The sequence below is a fragment of the Pinus tabuliformis genome, chromosome 1_1 (genome assembly GCF_031772625.1).
Source record: "Pinus tabuliformis cultivar Carrire ecotype Pingquan chromosome 1_1, CPIR1, whole genome shotgun sequence".
Classification (NCBI taxonomy): Eukaryota; Viridiplantae; Streptophyta; class Pinopsida; order Pinales; family Pinaceae; genus Pinus; species Pinus tabuliformis.
The window spans coordinates 286,013,664-286,033,570 of NC_142297.1; the positions used below are offsets into that span (position 1 = coordinate 286,013,664).

General features: G+C 36.5%; 1 protein-coding gene across 1 annotated transcript; it reads left to right on the forward strand.

The window, feature by feature from the left end:
• Positions 1-12,002: 12,002 nt before the first annotated feature.
• On the forward strand, positions 12,003-13,024 carry LOC149212658 (uncharacterized). The gene has a single exon (XM_089390638.1). It carries the CDS (start codon positions 12,086-12,088, stop codon positions 12,674-12,676), a length of 591 nt encoding a protein of 196 aa, XP_089246764.1. The 5' UTR covers positions 12,003-12,085; the 3' UTR covers positions 12,677-13,024.
• The last annotated feature ends 6,883 nt before the right edge of the window (positions 13,025-19,907 follow it).

Genomic DNA, 19,907 nt, shown 5'->3' on the forward strand with positions numbered 1-19,907 from the left:
GCTTTGTAACTGTCTTCCCTGCTATTTATCTTCATGCAAGTTGATTTACTTGACTTGGTCTTCAATCTCATACTCTCTAACCCTGATACACTTTGACTATTCTTTACTATGTCCTTTTACCTTCACTGTATATTTTAGGTTTTTACTTTCTAGTTCAACAGTAAATCATTTAATTTCATGTTTCATCTGCTTGTCTTTTAACTGTATGTTTTATTTTCCATCTCTGTTTGAATATATTTGATAACAGTATCGGAGTAAACAGGTCTTATGACTAGTATTAAGACTGTTTATCCCAGGCTGTGGTCTTCTGATCACCTGTAAAATAAAACAAACTATTAGGAAAACGTTGGGTTGACAGGGAGGGTCATTAATGGATTTATTGAGCTTTATAGGTCTATGGAGTGAGTCCAAAGTGATTTCGGGAGGTAAACCATGCTTGAATTGGTTAGCAGAGGCTTCAGGTGGAGTAGAAGGGTTTCATAACTTTACACAGTAGAATGGGCGAAGGGTGAGAAAACTTGTGTTCTTGGGGTTTTAACTTTAACGAGCAAACTTTTTAATATGGCGCGAACTGAATAGTAGACGATTTGTTGCGTAGTGGGTGGGCGGTAAGTGGTTTGTCTCACATAGCTTTTGGGTGCTTGGCGGTATTGGGGGAGGCCACCCGATGCCATTCATTGGGTGCCACATAGCAGCGGGATGAATAGTGAAAACACCCATATCGGGCGGGTAAAGGTCGGCCTTCGGAGGCTGCCCGATATGAGCGTCGACCAATAAATCAAAAGGGACCAGATCATATGGTGATAGGGGCAGGGATTTGATATGAAGTTTAATGGAGGGGCGCAACTGAGGTTTAAATGTGGCGGGTTTAATTAATTGTGGATTATGGAGGTTTAATGACATCGGGAGTGATTTCATTCGCGGAGTTAGATTATTAATCAACCACTGATTAACTAATTAATCTATTTTATTCAGTGGAGGGTTTTGGTTATTAATTTTTCATTGATCGACTTAATTAACCCATTAATCATACATTAATAAAGTTTATGTTTCAAACTTCGGGGATGGGATATTAAAATTAAAGGGGTTTTATTTATAATTATATACGGGAAGGGTTATATTTCTTTTTTGGGATTTTAATATATAAAGTTAAAATTAATATGAATTGAAAGCGAAAAATAAATTAGCGGCATGTTAAATGTGTATTTATAATTTATTTGATTTTATCAACACATTATAACTTAGGCTTAGTGTTATTTTTGTGGGTTTCTTCGGAAAAGGGGTTTGCTTGGGGGAATGGCTTTTCCTTAGGAGAAAATGGTGTTTTACCTTAGGAAAAGGGATTTGTTAGGGAAAATGAGGTGAAGTGAAGAAGGGTAATGTTTGTGAAGGGTATTTTAGTACTTAGGATCTATAAGTCATTGGGCCGAGGGTCCGGTCCCTCCAGAAGTCAGAGAAATGCTCTGAGCCCCTTTAACTTAAGATTTTAGGTACTTTAAGACTTTTCTTGGAAATTAGTTAAGTGGAAAATGTAATGAATGAGGGAGGTTGATCAATTGACTTTGTGTACTTGATACATGCCCAATTATTATCCATACTTGGAACTTTGATGATGAAGGTGATTAACATGCTTTTATCTAACAATCATCACAATTTTGCAACCATTCTTCTACTTACCCACCTACTCATCCTACCATTTTTACTTCTCTTTATTAGGGTGCACTTAAGCCGAAAAACCCTTTATCAAAACTTTTTCTTTTCTTTTACAAAAGTAATCTATCTAAGTCTAACCTTATTACATCCAAGGGCTGAGATTAAATAGTTGAGCTCCTTTAATTTACTCTACCTATCTACTTATCTGCCAAGATTAAACAGTTTGGTAAGATTTTATTCTCTAACTATAAGCATGAAATTGAAAACATGAAATAGCCAAGTTTAAACATTTTGACTATCATGGATTGTGGCATAGGTTACAAACTGCACACAATCATTTATTTTGTAAAAAAAATAAATAGTAGTGGCATTTTGACTTGCACACTTTCATGGTATTTTCTTTCTTGGGGTTCATATTTTTCATATTTTTCATCTTTTTTGACTTTTTTTATTCTTTTTGTCCTTTGATTTTTCTTTTAGGACATACCCTTTTTACATTTTTTTATTTTTTGAATATGGAAAACATTTGCAGAAAGCAAAGGTATCTACATATTACGGATTTAATCTCAGCCATTCAAAAATTATGACTCCTATTGGTATAGGAACCTAACACAATGCTTATGTTTTCATGTATTGATGATTGTTATATTCATGTTCTTTTCCGCATGCAGATATATTCATTACTATTCTTTTAAAATGCAATTTTAATACATCACGAAAGTAAAAGGTCTTGAAAAGGTCCTTTGTCACACCTGGACCTTGGATTAAATGGTATCAGAGCGGTCTTTTCGTTCATGTGAATTGAAGTGTGAACAATGAGAGAGGATAAAAGAGAAACGTACAAGACCATACTCAACATTTCCAAGAAAGTGGAAATTATGTATGAAACTCTACAGAAAGAGACAGAGGAAAACAAGTGATTGCAGCTTCACTTGCAAGCCAGAGTAGAGGCCATGGAAGAACTGAAGCAAAACAAACATAATCTTCAAACAGAGAATGGTGAATTGAATATGCACTTACATGAAGAGAAAGAGGAAAAAAAAGGTTGCTACGACAACTGCAAGCGAAAGACAAGGCCTTGGAAAAGCTGCAGTGAGACCCATGTGAAGTAAAATGTAGTTCTCCATCTTCATGTATGTTTCTTGATGATGAATTTGTTGTTTTTTAAAATCATACCACAAGAATTGGCTCCAAACTATTAAAGAGAATAGGGTATGAAGGAAAAGGCTTGGGCATTAATGGCCAAGGCATTGTCAATCCCATCAAAGTAGAAGAATTAACTCATCAGGCGGGGCTTGGGTATGCCAGAAAAGAAGTTGGGGAATGCTCTGAGATAGCAAGGTAACCACTAATGATGGATGATGAACAGCCCTCATCAGATCTTTCCAAATCGAAAGAGAAGGTAAAAGATGTTGATTTCCTTTCGGTTTCATCTTCTCATAGTATGATGTATGTTGGAGATTTGGAGATCCTAATTACAGGGACAAATATGAGGCTCCTTACAAGGATGAGGCATGAGGAGAAATAAGAACTCGGTGTTAATAACCAAGGCATAACTCCACCTTTGGAGCTTGTGCACGAACCTCGATTTGCAGGCTCGAGATACACTAAAGGAGAGTGTTCGAAGGTGTCAGAGTCGTTCAAGACATCGATGAAATTTTCGGGGAAAGAAAATGATGGGAAACCATCCCCATCATCCTATGGTAGTTTCCATTGCAAGGAGAAAGTTGATGCAAGCTCTCATCGCCATACTGACATCAGAGACAGCAAAGGAAGGTATAGCCATTTTCGATCTTCGAATGTTCATTTTGATTATGATCATTTTGTTACTAATGAACGAATATCAAGGCATTGTAAAATATGTACCTTTTGTGGTTTACTTAACCATACCTTTTCTAAGTGTTGGAAAAGAATGATAGCCCTCATGACGCCTGAAACACCCTCTCAACAACATCAAAAGAAATAGGTTAAGTAGATATGGAGGAAGAAAGCCTACTTCAATCATTGCGACAGAAATGACCATCAAAGAGCCACTTGCTGGAAACTCCATCTAGAGCAATGCCTTAAAGACAAAGCGTCAGTGCGTGAAATAGGGAGAGAAGTTGTTCGACAAGCAAAACCACCTAAAGGAGGTGACCCATTTACATTGATAAGTGAAAAATGGTTTTTAGACATGTTGTTTATTCATAGTCATTCTTTTGTAAATCATTTGTTGCATTTTAAAGTGTAAAAGTGACAATGTTTTTCCATCACTTGGTCAGCAACAATGATGTCTGGTCATGTTTTGAGTCGTATTTTGAGTTGCATGTTAAAACTCTAAAAGCGTTGTTATGTTTCCATCCCTTGTCGAAAAAATAGTGTTTGGCTTTATGTATGTAAATCATGTGTTGCAGTGATGATGTGTTGTCCATCACCTTTTGAAGCAACAATGATGTGTTGGCCTTGTTGTCATAGCTAGGATATTATGTCCATATTGTTGTAAACTTGACCACTAAGTATGTGTTATAAACTTGTGGAAAGTATGGGATGTTTGGGTCATTAGTTGGTCGTGTCATTCAAGCATGTAATTTGTAAAGCAATGTACTACAGGTTGCAGATGTAGCAAGTGTTGGTTCATTGCTTAAGGCTCCAAAGAAAAAAGGTGAAGGAGATGGAAGTGAGACCTTTTCAAGACGCTTGTGATGCAAACTGGGTACAGAAAGAGTGTAGATTTTTTTTTTATGCTTTTGGAGAACCAAAAGCTCCTCAGCGGGGAGGATTGATCCAGGTGCATTTTCAGACACAATGGCATGGAAATGCTAGAAAAATAAAGTATTCAAAATGATGTCATCCTAGGACCAGAGCATAGATCTCATCTTCCTGATCGCGGAGGTATGAATGGTTTGTCAATCTGAGTCTGGACGATAAAGTTATCGCGAAAATAGTTTGCCTTAGTTCCTATGAAAAAGGAGGCATTTCTCATAAAAATGGGTTTTTAAGCCTTATAAGGAAAATCGCAATCGGAGGATCCAAAGGGGTGGACTTAAGGGAGGCGGATGGGAACCCTGACCAGTGATCTCTGATTAATCGGAGTCGGGAGCATGCTAGTTGCGATATCGGGCCTTTAGAACCAGTGATTTGTGATTGCCGATATTGGCGATTGTTGACGGTGTATGCCAAGGTATTGGCGAAGAACCCCAGGCCGTAGTGATAGCAATATGCGATGCGATCTTAGCCATCATATCGAAAACTGATCAATGGCTAGGATTAAATCGGTGGTCGGGAGATCGGTGATCCCGATACCAAGGGGCGATGCGATAGCGACATGCGATGCAATCTGGATCGTCCGATCAAGGAACAAATCAACGGTCCAAATCTAATTAGCTTATCGGCAATCGGTGATCAATGGATCAGTTATTAGCAACTAGCGATCCCCCGATATATAGGGCCATTGACAGAGCGATATGCGATATGTGATCATCACAGACTCGATAGGAAAATAAAGCTTGATTTGATGAAATCTGAAGTCCGGAGTATCGGATTTTTCAATGATTTCTGTGGATTTTGTGTTTCCGTGTGTATTTGTCTGTTTTAACAGGGAAAAGGCATTTCTATAGTTTTTTTGCGCCGATCGAACCTTAAGTTCAAACGGATTCTATTCCTAAACAACAAACCTCTGATTTTTATGTGGCCTTGTCCCAAACATGTTATAAAACACGATGGATGCAGAGAGCTGGGGGGGAGAGAGTGTGGGCACGAGAGAGGGCCAGAGAGCTTGTGTTAGAGAGCCCGAGAGCTTGCTCTAGAGTGCTAGAAAGCCTGAATGCCAGAGAGAAAATGAAGAGGTTGTGCCCAAAGGAAAGCTGCAGAACGAGACGGCCAGAAAAAGACAGAGACAACTAGGTAGTGCCGCGAGTCACTCAAAGAAGCCAGAGCGCTTGAAAGCCCGAGCATAGCAGAGCATGATTGAGGCAGCACAAGAAGGTAGTCAAAGAACTAGAAGGTTAGGCAGAGCTGCAGCGACATAGCCAGAGCGCTGCAAAACCAGATAGCCAGAGAGCTACGTTACATATAGCCAGAGCAGTCTTCTTCTTCAAATCGATACTCTAAGATCGATGGCTGCGCAAGCTTCAGCACATTGATAGCTTCTGTTCCAGATTGCGATAAGCCAGAAAACTATCGAGGCAAGGGGAGTAGAAGTCCAGATTGGTAATGGGTTGTGCCTATGCATCGACACTGTGAACAGTGCATTCACGATGGATTGTTTCGCTAAGGATATGAACATCCGCTTCTTCATATAGCCCCTTTGTTATGAGGTATATGATTATTGTCATGTATTTCTTCTTATTACATTATGCTGCATAGATCTTTGATTGAAATTGAGGCAAGATATTATTTATTATATGTTGTCTTGATTCCTTGCTTGATTTGATGTGGAATCTTCTATATGATGTACTTGATGTCATAACTCATCATTTTGTGTTTTGAGATCCCTTGTTGTATGTTGTTGGGATACTCTTGTTGTCGTCATGCATGTTTTGTTCTTGAAATCCCTTTGATGCCATGTTGGCGGGATGTTCATCATGCATGTTTTTGTATCATATTGATAGGAGTCTTTTGATTGAGGATTCTAGTTTTGGAATATCTCTTAGAGCCACTCCTGCATGAGGGCATTTTTCCTTGTATGATCGCAACATCATATCTCATGTACATCACCTTTATTGAAAACGCTTAATGCAGTGGCCTACACCATCTTGACACTGGGGCCCAGAGATGTAGTCCCTCCTGGACAAACTCCGTTATGAACGTTTATGTTTTCATGTGTTGATGATTGTTATATTCCTCTTCTTTTCCGCATGTATATGTATGCATTAATGTTCTTTTCAAATGCAATTTTAACACATCACGAAGGTAAAAGTTCTTGGAAAGGTCCTTTGCCACACCCGAACCTTGGATCACAGAAAGATATCATATACATAAAGGGAGAAAAATAGAGGCATGTTCTTTTCAACCTTGAAGTATAGGTTAAAATCAACATCACTCCTCGTAAATCCCAGCTTCTTAATATAGCTATAAATCCTCTCATACTAAGCCCTACTGGCTTGCTTCAACCCATATAGGGATTTCTCCAACCTAAATATGTGTGTCCTTCAATCTTGTACTTCGAACCCCTAAGGTTGTTCCAAGAAGACTTCCTCCTTTAGCGAGGCATCAAAGAAAGCAGTCTTAACTTCCATTTGATTTAGGCTCCATCCTTGAAAGGCAATGAGGGAAATAATAGATTGGATAAGGTATATCGAGAAACCGGGGTAAATATCTCGTCATAGCCCACTTTTTCCTTCTGGGAGAAGACTCGAGTAACAAACATAGCCTTATATTTTTCAAAACTCCCATCAACTCTGTGTCTTTAGGAACTGTGTCCTAGACATAATTTGTCGTGATTGATGCGTACTCATTGATCGCATCCTTCCATACTTGGTGTTTTACGGCTTCCTCAAACGTGCATGGTTTATCTTCAACAATACTACTCATAGTAGCCAAATATCCATGGTACCTTTTCGGCTTCTTACTTTCACAAAATCTCCCCCTTGGAGAAATATTTCTTTCATCATCCTCGACAGTATCTTTAAGCCACAAAGGTATTTTCCTTGAGGTAAAGGGACTACGAGGAGGTGGATCAATGGGATCCATCGGGCCTTCAACATTAGGCATATTCTCATATGTTAGAGGTTCATCTGCAGCATCATCATTATCCTTCCTTGGAATGGGGAGATCTATGGCTTTCCCAAGAGTTGTCTCTTCATCAAAGGTAACCTAATGGCTTACTTCCTCGTTTATTTAACTAGGCAGAGAAATTCGATATGCCTTTGAATTTTCACTCTAGCCTACAAATATACCTTTATTCCCAGATGCTTCTAAATTGTTTCTTTTCTATTTAGGAACATTGAAAATACATGCACAACCAAATATTCTAAAATGAGAAACATCAGGCTCCTTTCTAGTGAAAAAATCTTCGGTGTCTTGAAATCCAGTGCTTGATGAAGACTCCTATTTTAAACATACACGACAGTGTTGGAACCTTCTCCCCATAAGAACTTCGGTAGACCTTGATCATGGAGCATGGCATGGTTGTCTTCCATGATTGTTCGATTCTTCCTTTCAGTAATTCCATTTTTCTTGGGAGTGTATGGAATGGTTGTCTCCCTCTTAATTCCAACCTCTCTACAAAATTAATTGAATTCATTTGATTTATATTCAATTCTGTTGTCGGTCCTCAATATTTTGATCTTCTTCCTTGTTTGATTTTCCACCAAGGCTTTGAAAGAACGAAACCATTTGAATAGTTCATCCTTATTTTTCAAGAAATAGATCCATGTTTTGAGGGTGAAGTCATCCACAAAAATTTCATAGTATAAGTATCATCCAAATGATGTTATGGGCAACATACCAGATAGGTAAGAATGGAACAATTGAAGAATATCAGTATTTTGGCTTTCACTTCAAGGGAATGGTCCCCTTGTAAGTTTCCCAACTACACAACCCTGGAAAACTTCTTCATGATTCATGTTAAAAACAGGCATACATGTTGCCATCTTCCTTACCCTAGGTAGGACTTTGTAATGAATATGGGAAAATCTTTGATGCCATAATTTAGATTGAAGAGAATTATCGCAAGTCAAGGCTCCCAAAGGACTTCCTCCAACTTGATAGAGAACTTCAACCCTAAATCCAATTTTAAATGCATATTTAGGGTTTCTTTTCCAAATACATACCTTTCCATCAAGGAATGCTACCTTGAAGCCTTGATCTTCCATTGCAAAAATAGACACCATGTTCTTCTTCAAATCGGGTACATACAATACTTCTTGTAGATGAATGGTTTGACCTTTATTTAAGGGAAGAGTGACAGTACCTATCCCTTTCACGGGATAGGTGGAATTATATCCAAGTTTGATCTCCAAATTAGTCTTCTTTTCAACCAAATTTTAGAGGGTCTCCATGTACCCAATGAAGTACCTTGAGGCTCCACTATCAATCAACCAATGATCCAACATATCCAAATGAAAGGTAGTAGATACACAAAAAATAAGATAAAATTCATTTTGTTTCTCTACAACATTACTTTCCTCATACCTGGAATGTCTAGTCCTTTTGGGAGGTTGACCATTTCCATATCGAGCAGTGTGAGCATTCCTCTTTCATTTATTATTAAACCTGTTGTTTCTTTGATTTCCATTGCATTTGTAATTGTTTTTATTGTTGTTGCCATCCCTTGTTGTATCCTTATTGTGAGGAAACTCTCTAACATAGTGGCGAAACCCATTACAATTGTAGCACCTTCCTTTCCTTCCTTCTTTGAATCCCTTCTTGAAATCTCGACCCTATCTCCTTTGACCAACAATATTTTTCTTCTTTGCATGAGCAGAGAAAGTAGTAGGTTCATTTCTATTAGAGGGATTATCTCTCTCTATCATCCTAGTCTCCTCTTGAGTGCTTCTAGCCAATAACTCATTGAAACTAGGTATCCTGTCATTTTTGAGAATGGTGGTGAAAAATACATCCCATGGCCTTGGAAGGCATCCAAGAGCAATAAGAGTGAGCTCTCTGTCAGAAATAACTTCTCCAATAGATATAAATTCATTCTTGATTTGATTTATTCTCATGAAGTAGGATTGAATCGAATCCCCTTTATTCATTTCAATATCCTTCAAACTGTTTTTAAGAAAGAGGATTGGATTTTCATTGTTTACTTTGAACATCCCAACCAACTTATCATACATTTCATTAGATGTTCCCAAATCATAAATAGGCAACAAAATTCTTTTGAATGGAGTCTATGATAATTTTCTTAGCTTTGACCTCGCCTTTCTTACTTTGTATTCGCAACAAGAAGTGCATTTGAAGGAGGCTCCACCACTTTTCGCTGCACATAGTGCATTTCATCATGCTTTTCCAAAGTTAATTCCAAAGTCATCGTGCATGCATGATAGTCAAATTTTTCATTGAGCTTATCATGAGTCACGAAGTAAGATGTAGAAGCCATTTAGGCTTGACGTTGTCCAACATATCTCTCTTTGTGATTTCTTTTCTTTCTCTTGCTTGCGCTTTGTCTTCACTTGGGCTTTGGTACCATGTTAATTATGTTCTATGCTTATCACACTTACTTCAATGTTCCTTTAGCATCCCAATGACAATTTCCAATTTAGTTTTCCAGTAGAAATCACATTAACCATTAATCATGTTGACAATAAAAGTAGAAAGAACATGAAAGGAAATGCAAAAGACAAGTCAAGATAAGAGGACAACAGATTTGGTTGATGTGAGAGAAAAGCCCCAATATGGGGAAAACCCATTGATCAATTCTTCTTATTATTATATCAAATGTTCAATAGAGAGAGAATCTAAGTTGACTTTCCAAATCACAGTCAAAACAACCCTATCCATTCTGTAGCAATTGTAGTCAAATTCAACCTTAACCAAAAAGTCAAAGATGGTCAATGCATAAAAAAATCTTCCTCTTTGGAGCTCAGTCATACCCACTCAAACTCGGTCTGATAAGGTGGTCAAATTCAACCCAAAAGAGTCCTGAAAATTACAGACAATATTGGTCAACTCTGTGGTCAGGTTTGTGGTCAACCCTGTAGTCAGCCCTGCAGTCAAAGTGCCCACAAATTCTTAGTTCCTATGCCAAACAGTATGGCCTGCCAAAAGCGAAATTTTCCCACAAAAATCACAGTCAAAGTATGACTCAAAGTGTCCAATCAACGTTGGTCAAACCCTGCAACAGTTCTGAAATTTTGGGCCTATAATGTTTCTAAAATTCATTTTCCTTTGCCACACGTGTGAGAGAAAGAGAATACTCAATAGTTGTACGAACCAATAAGAGAAGGAGAGAGAAGAATGTGTGAGTGATGATTATGCCAAATGAGGTGAGAGGTCACCTGTATTTATGCAAGTCATTCAGGCTGAAATGACACGTCCACTAGGCTTCATGAGCCTACATGATGATGTGGTCGACCTGAACAATTTGCATATGTGTGGCCATAAACTCAAAAACACACTTCTACTTGTCCAAATTAGATGATCTTTATATCAATTTTGGTCCTATAGAAAACCGGAATTTAATGCAACCATCATCTCCATCAAATGAACTATCTAAAGTGGAATTTTGCCCTAGTTACCAATTTTAAAATATATATATATATATGTGTTATTTTAATTATATAAAATCATATTCAATATAATTTATATTTTTTAGATAAAAAGAAAAGAAAATTATGATATTTTTTGTTCCTTAGATGTTAGATATAAAATTTATTGTGTCAGTTTTATGAAATTTCTTTTATCCCTCATTCCATAAAATTGATAATTTATTTTAAAATTTTCTAAATACCCTAAAACAAATTGAATGAACAAACCCCACAAATATATAACTAAAAATTTCAATATAATTTCAAAAGCTAAAAAAACAAACATTCAAACAATTTCGATACCAATATAATTCCAACTAAATTAAAAAAAAAAAAAAAAAAATTACACCATTTGAATACCAAAGATTTTCCACATATCTGACGCTCATTTATTGTGTATTTTAAAATCATAACATTAGGAACATTACTAGATCATAGATTGACTCATTCTAGAATCATAACATTATATGTATTCTAGAAATTTAGAATCATAACATTATGAACGTTTCTAATTATCACCATATGCTAGTCTTCGATATCTTACATAAGTTCTCATGTCACCTAAACTACGTAAGCCCCATGTTTCGTCATTCACGATATACAAGCCTAGGTGTAACGATCCACGGGTGATCTTTAAAGCAATATAGGATGCGAAGCTCCCACGTATAAAGAGAACACATAAAGGAGAATTGCACATGGTGTCTCGTGGCATCTCTCAGGAACGTCCACCCTCAACATCCTAGATTGTTTATCTGGACGTCTTTTCAGATCACTAACAAAATAGAATACGCCCACAGAATACGGGCGTCCCAACAACTTTTCCCATGACTCCTCCCTACTTTTACTTCGTTACTAATACCCTTCCCTTTACGGCACAACAGAAAAAGGATTAAGACTGTAAAACTGTTCACGTGTGAGCCATGGTCCCTATCGAACAAACCCCACGGTAAAGGTCAAAACCATTTGCGTTTACATTACCATTCAACTCCCTTTACATGAATTTCACATGCGAAGAGATTTACATGAGTTTTACATGAATAGAATGCGCGAAGAGATTTTAGGGAAAGTCGGTAAGTAATGAGAGTTGATCATTATCCAGTCTCCGGCATTCTCTCCATTATAAATAGCCCTCACTACAAGTTCCTTTTCGACAACATAGCGTTGAGGAGAATCCCTTTTGGTTCTTGTGCGTGCCGAAAGTAAACAGGAGATATTGATTCAGTTTTCGTGAGTTCGATTTTGTTTCATAATAGGTTTTCGCCATGAGCGTGCAAAGCAAATGCATCGATATCCGCCATGTTGTGGCACTGAAGCAGTTCGCGAGAAGATGGAAGAAGCTGGCCAGCGTCCGCAAGGTGGCTCAGGCTCTGGGCAGGAAGCTGCTTTTCTGGCGGTCGTGCCGGATTACTTTTGTGTCCGGTAACACACAGGTCGATGTCGTCGGGTTGAACGAGTCTAGCAACGGGCATCGTCGGTCGTTGTCGGCCATCCCGCCAGACGTGCCGTTGGGACACCTGGCGGTGTACGTTGGACAGCATTGCAATATGCGATTTGTAATCCCGGTGGCCTACTTGAACCATCCGGTGTTTAGGGCACTGCTAAAGCAGGCCGAGGAGGAATTCGGCTACGCAGACCGCGGCGGACTTGCGATTCCCTGCGACGAGTTCCTGTTCGAGCACATTCTACGACTCTTCAGCGGAAAAGGCCTCGCCGCCGTGAGCCATCTCGACTTGGAGGCGGTTAAGAGCAATTTCTGTAACGAATGGAATTGCTCGTCTGAGGTGAATGGAATATCGTTCGGCAATGAATCGAGACGTCTTCTTCCTCCTTTCGCACAGAAATCCATTGTCTAATACAGCTCCCGGGTGTAGAACATTGAGAGCTCGGCAATGGACACTGTTGAGCCATAAGTAATTGATTCTTATACCGCTGCTGATATATGTATTCTCCTGTATAAGGAATTATATGGAGGAGGAAGGACGGCCAATCAGCTGGAAAACCCTGTTGTTCTTGCAGGCGCTGCAATGATAGCTTGCAGAAAACTTCAGCAAAGGCACCCCGGGTGTTCAGTTGTTTGGCTATAACTAATTGATTTTCTACAGCTCCTGATATATGCATTCTACTCTATAGATAATTTATATGGCGAATAAAAGGGCACACAGCTGGAAAAACATTCACTTGTTGCAGACCCTCCAATGATACCTTACAGGAACTTTGGGTTTCAGCTGTTCGTCTACAAAACGCCGTAGCGGTTCTTCGACTACTGCAAACACAGACTCTACCAAATCTCAGCAGATACAAAGCTAGCACGAGTTTGCGTGTCTACCCGCAAGATTAGTTTGCGGGTAACGAATACTCTTCAATCCAGTAATATTAGCTTCTGCAAACCTGGAAAACCCTTTGAAGACTTCGGCTAGCATCTTGAGTTGTGGATTTTGGAAGAAAATCGAATATCTAAACGATAACGGGTTTTCTAAAGCTTACTTTTAATTTCAAACAGATCTCAGTATAAATATACTATGTTTTTGTATTTTCCTTGTGATTGCGTGGTGAGAAATGGTAACAGTACCATTTCATCTAAGTACCCAACTTCTCAATGAGCGTATGGTTTTACATTTTTACTGTTTGCTGTATTCATTTTCTTTTTACGTGAAATGAGGAAACATTAGCTATGTTAGCCAGTACCTTTATCCATTAAGCCATTGCAAGCTTGTGTTCTGTTTTTCGAAGCATCCCTTTTAATTAAAATGCAATGAGAAGCCAGTGTCAAGAATGCTTTACCACTTTCGAAGTATCCTTCGTCAAAATTATGATTATTAATTAATATTAAGAGATACTTACAAATTAATTTATTATTCTCTTAGGTAAGTATTAACATGGTCAAAATATAGTTTATCATATTCATTTATAGGTAATCTGGGTAAGTATTAATATGGTCAACTTAATAAATATAATTTATTATAAATAATATTCATTTATAGTTAAAAGTTCACATGGATAGTCAATAATGTTCATCTATAGGAAATCAGCCGTGATTATAGATCACTATTTACCTATTTACAAAAGCGAAAAATAATTATCAGTATCCTAATGTATCAAATAAAAGTCAATGTTACAATTTTGATGAACAAAAATCAATAGGAAATTGTGAAACAAAAAAAGATTTCATATGTTAGAAGGAAATTTTTATATGGTTATGTGATAAAAAAAAAAGATGTGATAAGAAAAGTTAACAAACAAATATGAAACCATGTTTGAACATGGTTGACTAAGGTTGATTATAGTTAGCCATAGTCATCCACGTCAATCTTATTCAACCAATCAAATATGGGAAATCACAATAAACTATCATCAACCTTAGTTGACCATGAATAAGCATGGTCATCTATTACCAGTCATAGTCATCATGTATTCAACCATGGGCAATATTTTCAACCTCAATCAAGCTGGAGCAGGCATGGTCATCTTCGATCAACCATAGTCACCATATTCATCATTTATTAAGCTTGGATAATGTCATCGACCATAGTCAGCTATGGTTACCATGTTTTACTATGATTTCTTATGGTTAGTCAATTATCAAGCTTGTAGATAACTTTGGTTAGCATCATCAACCATAGTTGACCATAGTGAACTTTAGTTTTTCATAGTCATACATGACGAGTTAGAGTCAAAGATGGTAAAAAATGACCATGGTCATCTTTGATCAACCATAGTCAACCCTAGAAAGCCATGGTCAATCCATTCTCAACCATGCTCAACATGGCAAACCATGATCAACCATGACTAGAATTGTCAAGCATGGTTAACCAAGGTTGTCATGGTTGAACATGGGCAACCATAGTCATCTATTGCCAACAAGGACAACCATAAGCTATTATAGAAAATTATTTTTAACCATTGTGAAATTGGTCAAAGAATGTTCATTTCGTAGTCAACATAGGCAACCATAGTCAATCTCAAAATGTTATAATCAACTATAGTTAGTTGCAGAAAACCATGGCCATCCATAAAAATCTATATGTTAACACAATAATCCTTAACCATAACTTGAACAAAAGTAGCTATAGTCAATCATAATCTAGCATAATCTAATAATTCTCTTTACACACCTTCATCACCATCTAACAAAATCACAATATGACTGATAAAATCATACTAATATGCATTCATCTTACATTTTAATCACGTATTCTAATATAATTAACTTAACATGATTTAAAACTTATATATTAATTATTATTTAAAAAGATTTAGATCACATGTATTAATCAACATTGAATTTAGGCCACAAACGCTTAGTGCAAAGGTGAAAATGCGTAAACCAGTATTTCATGTCACATAGAAAACATATCCATTCCACTGAGCCAAGAATATATGATACGTGAGTCATCATCAAATTAATCACGGGAGCTTTACTCATTTTCAGTGCTCAATATGTATTAGCTATTAAATGTGTCAATGTAACCTAATAAATATAGCTATCATTTATTTAGATCAATATTATAATTAGGCCAATATGTCTTTCTATGCATCAACAATCGTTTACACTTTTACTCTGCTCCATTCGATTAGGTGAGACACTTTCAACCGTTGATTTGAATTGTTTGATTCATTATCCCTCTCCGTGCATTGCATCTGGCAAGCATGCACTGCACTTTGACTACTTTTTCCAAATATCGGTTGAGTTGCCTTCTTTTCACCTCTGAGTTCTACTATGCATTGAAACACTTCCAGCAAGCCTCAATCTGAATCCTCTTCCGCTCTCTGTTCATTGAGCAACTTTTCACCTCTGAGTTCTGTTGTGCATTGAAACACTTTCAGCAAGCCTCAATCTCAATCCTCCTACGCTTTCTGTTCATTAAGGAAAATGAGAAACTTCCAAGTTGTGGATATCATGACCGAGGGATGCATGAGCATCGTGCGAGAAAGCCCTACTGCTGCCATTGTCAAATTCAAGGCCGGAAGTATCGAGCCAACCCATCACCATACCTTTGGGCATGATCGAAGAGAGTGTGGAATCTCACTAAGAATCAATGCTTCAATTTGGGCCCCGGGGATTATCTCTATACTCCTGCGCCTGATGTGCACAGGGCGCAGTATTTCACGGATACTGAGTTTTTCATCAGATGGGATGGGCATTGGGATATATTTCTAGACGAGGATTTTCCCATAGCGGTCGATCACATTAAGGCGAATGCAGAGGAATCCAAATAGGTGTTTTTGTGTGTGTGTAGAAGCTCATATTCAGGTGCAAGAAATAAGTTGATTTCGTGGTACTATGTTGTTTAAAGTTTCTGTAGTTTATTGTCTAGGGATGGATTATGTATGCTATTTCGTGAAATTATGTTCAGGTCTTTTATATATATAATAATTAAACTATATATTCAAAGTTTGCCTAATACCCTTTGTGATATAAATAAATTTCAATGAACATCAAAGTATTCTCATAATTTGGATGGATTCTTGCAACATATCGTCGGTAGGTTTTTTTTCCCTTCAATTTTGTGATTCCTTCCTTCTGGTCGAGGAAGGTTCCGGACCTTCACGTCTTACGTGAGCTTAGGTAAGGTCCTGGTTTTGAGCTCTACTCAGTCAAAGAGAGGGCCTTACTCGCCTAAATAAAGGTAGCTCACTCAGAATTTTCAAGACCTTAATTGACCTTGAGTTATTTATTTTTGCACAAGAGAAGCAAGGTGCCGGGTGGGCATGGGGGCTGAGTTGTGCAAAATTTCACGCCGTGTTGAAGGTAGTGTATGAAGGTGTGAAGAGAAACATGATGGGCATGGGAATTGCACTCCCTCAAGATGGTGGGGTTTGGTGAATTGCACTCCTTCAAGATGTAGTATCATTCTATATATGTATATTATTCTTTATAAAATATAATAATAATATCATGGTTTCTAATGGAATTAACTTTTTAATAGCAATATATCAACGTGTTTTATAATATTATGTTTTGACTTTCTAAATGCAATATACAATTATGGTTTTCAATGAAATATAATCGTAGGGGATAGTCATGGTGGTTATTGCCTTGGTCACTAGCAAGCTTCGTATATGCTTGGCCATCTATAGAGGTTTCTTGATTTTGGGTAATTAACTTAACCTCTTGATTTTGGGTAATTAACTTACTCTAAAATGAAATAAGACATTCAATGTGTTCATTGTAATATAAATATAAACAAAACATCTAAAGAAAAGTAATTGCACAATGATCGAGTCCAAGAAAACAAGGTCTTTTACAAACCAATTAACTCTTCTAGAAAAATTCAACAATTCCAATTTAGTAATCCTATCAGCCTCTCTTTGTACCTTTTGGGACAATTGCTAATTTACGCATGAGATGATATGGATATCTATGTATCTACTATTTTGAAGGTCTTTTCCGACTGTTTTCAGGACCGGAAGGGGCTCAACTGATAAGGAGAGGAATTTGCCTGAGACAAGGAACGTAGTCGCTTGCTCGACAAAAGGAGAGCAAGGTATTTTCATGAAATGAGAGACTGAACCTTCCATAACTCTTCATCCCTATTCTTTTAGGGAATTTCATTGACTTATGCCATTCCTTGCCCTCCTATCGTCAGGCGAGCAATCCTTCTAAAGATTTAATGCTTTTTCACTCTTAAAAACATTTATCAACAATGGCTACTATCCGAAAGGAACAAGCATAATTATATTTTATCGCTTTGGGTGAATTATCAAGTATGGCATGAACAAACATTCCACATCAAAACATTTGTGTTGGTTCACACCTGTTCTTCACAATAATGAACTGTTTTCTCCACGATTCTAATATATATTATTTCCTTCCATAAATAGTGGAGCAAGCATCTCAGGACCATGTTCTCTGCTGAGTGAATGTTATCTGAATGTGCCTGCAAATTTTCAATGGCCAATAAGCAATGTGACTTCAATTTAATTGGAAATCAATAAACATTCTTTCAATTATTTATTTAATCTGAAAATTGGTATAGATATAAATACATAAATGATTTAGATATGAGCACTCTCTTAATTAATTAGAAAATCTACTTTGATTATATAATCAGTAAAGTAAAATTATAAGCCTCATATAAATATAGGAATCTAGTTTATTAGAGAATATCTCTCAACCAAAGGAGATCAGACACCTAAATAATAAGAGCATACTTGATGTTGGAGGATCTTCTCTCAAAGATCACCCTTATTGAAACAAACCCCAAAAAGTGTCTTCCTAATTTTACCAAGGGAGTTGATTCTCATTATTAGACTCTTTAAATTGTAATATTTTAAATTAGAAGAATCTGTATAGTTAAGATGTTATGCTAAGACATCCTTAGGGCACAAATGTTGAAAGTTTGTTAGGATAGCGTAGATTTTCATGAATGGTTATGATAATGTATAAAGGAATAAAGTATTGGAAGGAAAGTGTGTGAGAGCAAAAAATTAATTTGTCGAGTGAACAAACCATGTTGAAATTTTTATTATAGATATTTTGGTGTATTGATTCAAATGGCGAAATTTTGAGCATATTGAGGGGATATTGAGGAGAGTTTCGAGTAAAATTTTCAAATATTAGTTCACTATACTTTCAAAGATATATTCTATGGAAGCGAACATTTGCGATTGGTCCTAAAATTTGCTTCAAACTACTCATCTTGGAATTTTTGCTATCATTTTTTAGGACAATTTGTACTATGCAGTTTTGACGAGATGAAGGTGAGATCTCTGAATACTTTTCATCAAAATTTTAGGCATTGCTTCATCGTACTTTTGGGTATATGCTCTATAGAAATTAAGGTTTTTTAATAGTCCTAAAATTAGTTTCAAATAGATCACCGTGATTAGTTTCAGAGATTTCTGGAGACATATAGAACTAACATAATTACTGATCAAACATGAAAATGATCTAGTACCCATTTTTTTGAGGTACCAAAAAATCACTCGATTTGAAAAATGGTGATACTAGAATACACCTTTTGTTTTGGAGCATATTTTTGGCACTTTAAATTTTTTGATGTATCAAATATGAACATTTCTTTGAAATGTTAGTGATCTTCATGCTGATTTTAAAAAATAATAAATAAAAAAATAATAATAAAAAAAAAAACGAAAACATTTATAAAAAAACTGAAAAATAAATTAAAATTAGTATATATATATATATATATATTATAGAAATAAAATTAAAATTAAAATTAATACATATTTAAATTTAAAAAAAAAACAAAAATTATATTATAATATATATATATATTAAGACTTCCCCCCTCGTTCACCACCCGACCCTCGCTTCCCTCCCCACACGGGGATTCCTAGAATAGGCCTGGGGCCCCTTTGATCGTTCGCTGGGGTCTCGGGCTGGCAGGGAGGGTCGTGTGGGGAGGGGAGGGGGGTGAGGGAGAGGGAGGGCGAGGAGGTGGGTTGGGTGAGGAGGGAGGGGTGCGTGGTGAGGGGAGGAGAGGAGGGGGAGGAGGGTGGTGTCGGGTGAGGTGGGGAGGCAACGGGGTTGGATGGGAGTTTGGGTGAGTTGGGGAGGGAGGAGTGGGATGCAAAGTGAGGAGAGGAGGGGTAGAAGTGGGGGTCGGGTGGTGCGGCGAAGAGGTGCAACTGCAGTTATGTATTTTTAATTTTTTTTTTTGTAAATTTTTAATTTATTTGGTTTATAATTTAAAATATATAATATAACTTTTTTTTTATTTTAATATTTTTAATTTTAATTTTTTTTTCAATTGTTTTCAAATTGTTTAACTTTTATAAGGATTTTTTTTTTAATTTTTAATCTTTTTATAATTTAAATTTATAATTTTCTTTTTTAAATTTAATTATTATTTAATTTGGTTTTTTATTTTTATTTTTAATCTTTTAAATTTTAATTTTAATGGTTTTGATTTTTTTTTAATGTTTATAATTCTTAAATTTTTATTTTATTTTATTATTTTATTTTTTATTTTGTTTATTTATATTATTTAATTTAAATATATTTTACTTTTTAATTTAATTGATTTTTTTTTTATTTTGTTAGTAATTATTTGAAATTTTTTCCATATATTATTTGGTTTTTTAGCTTAAAAAAATGGTTTTAGATTTTTATTTTTTTTA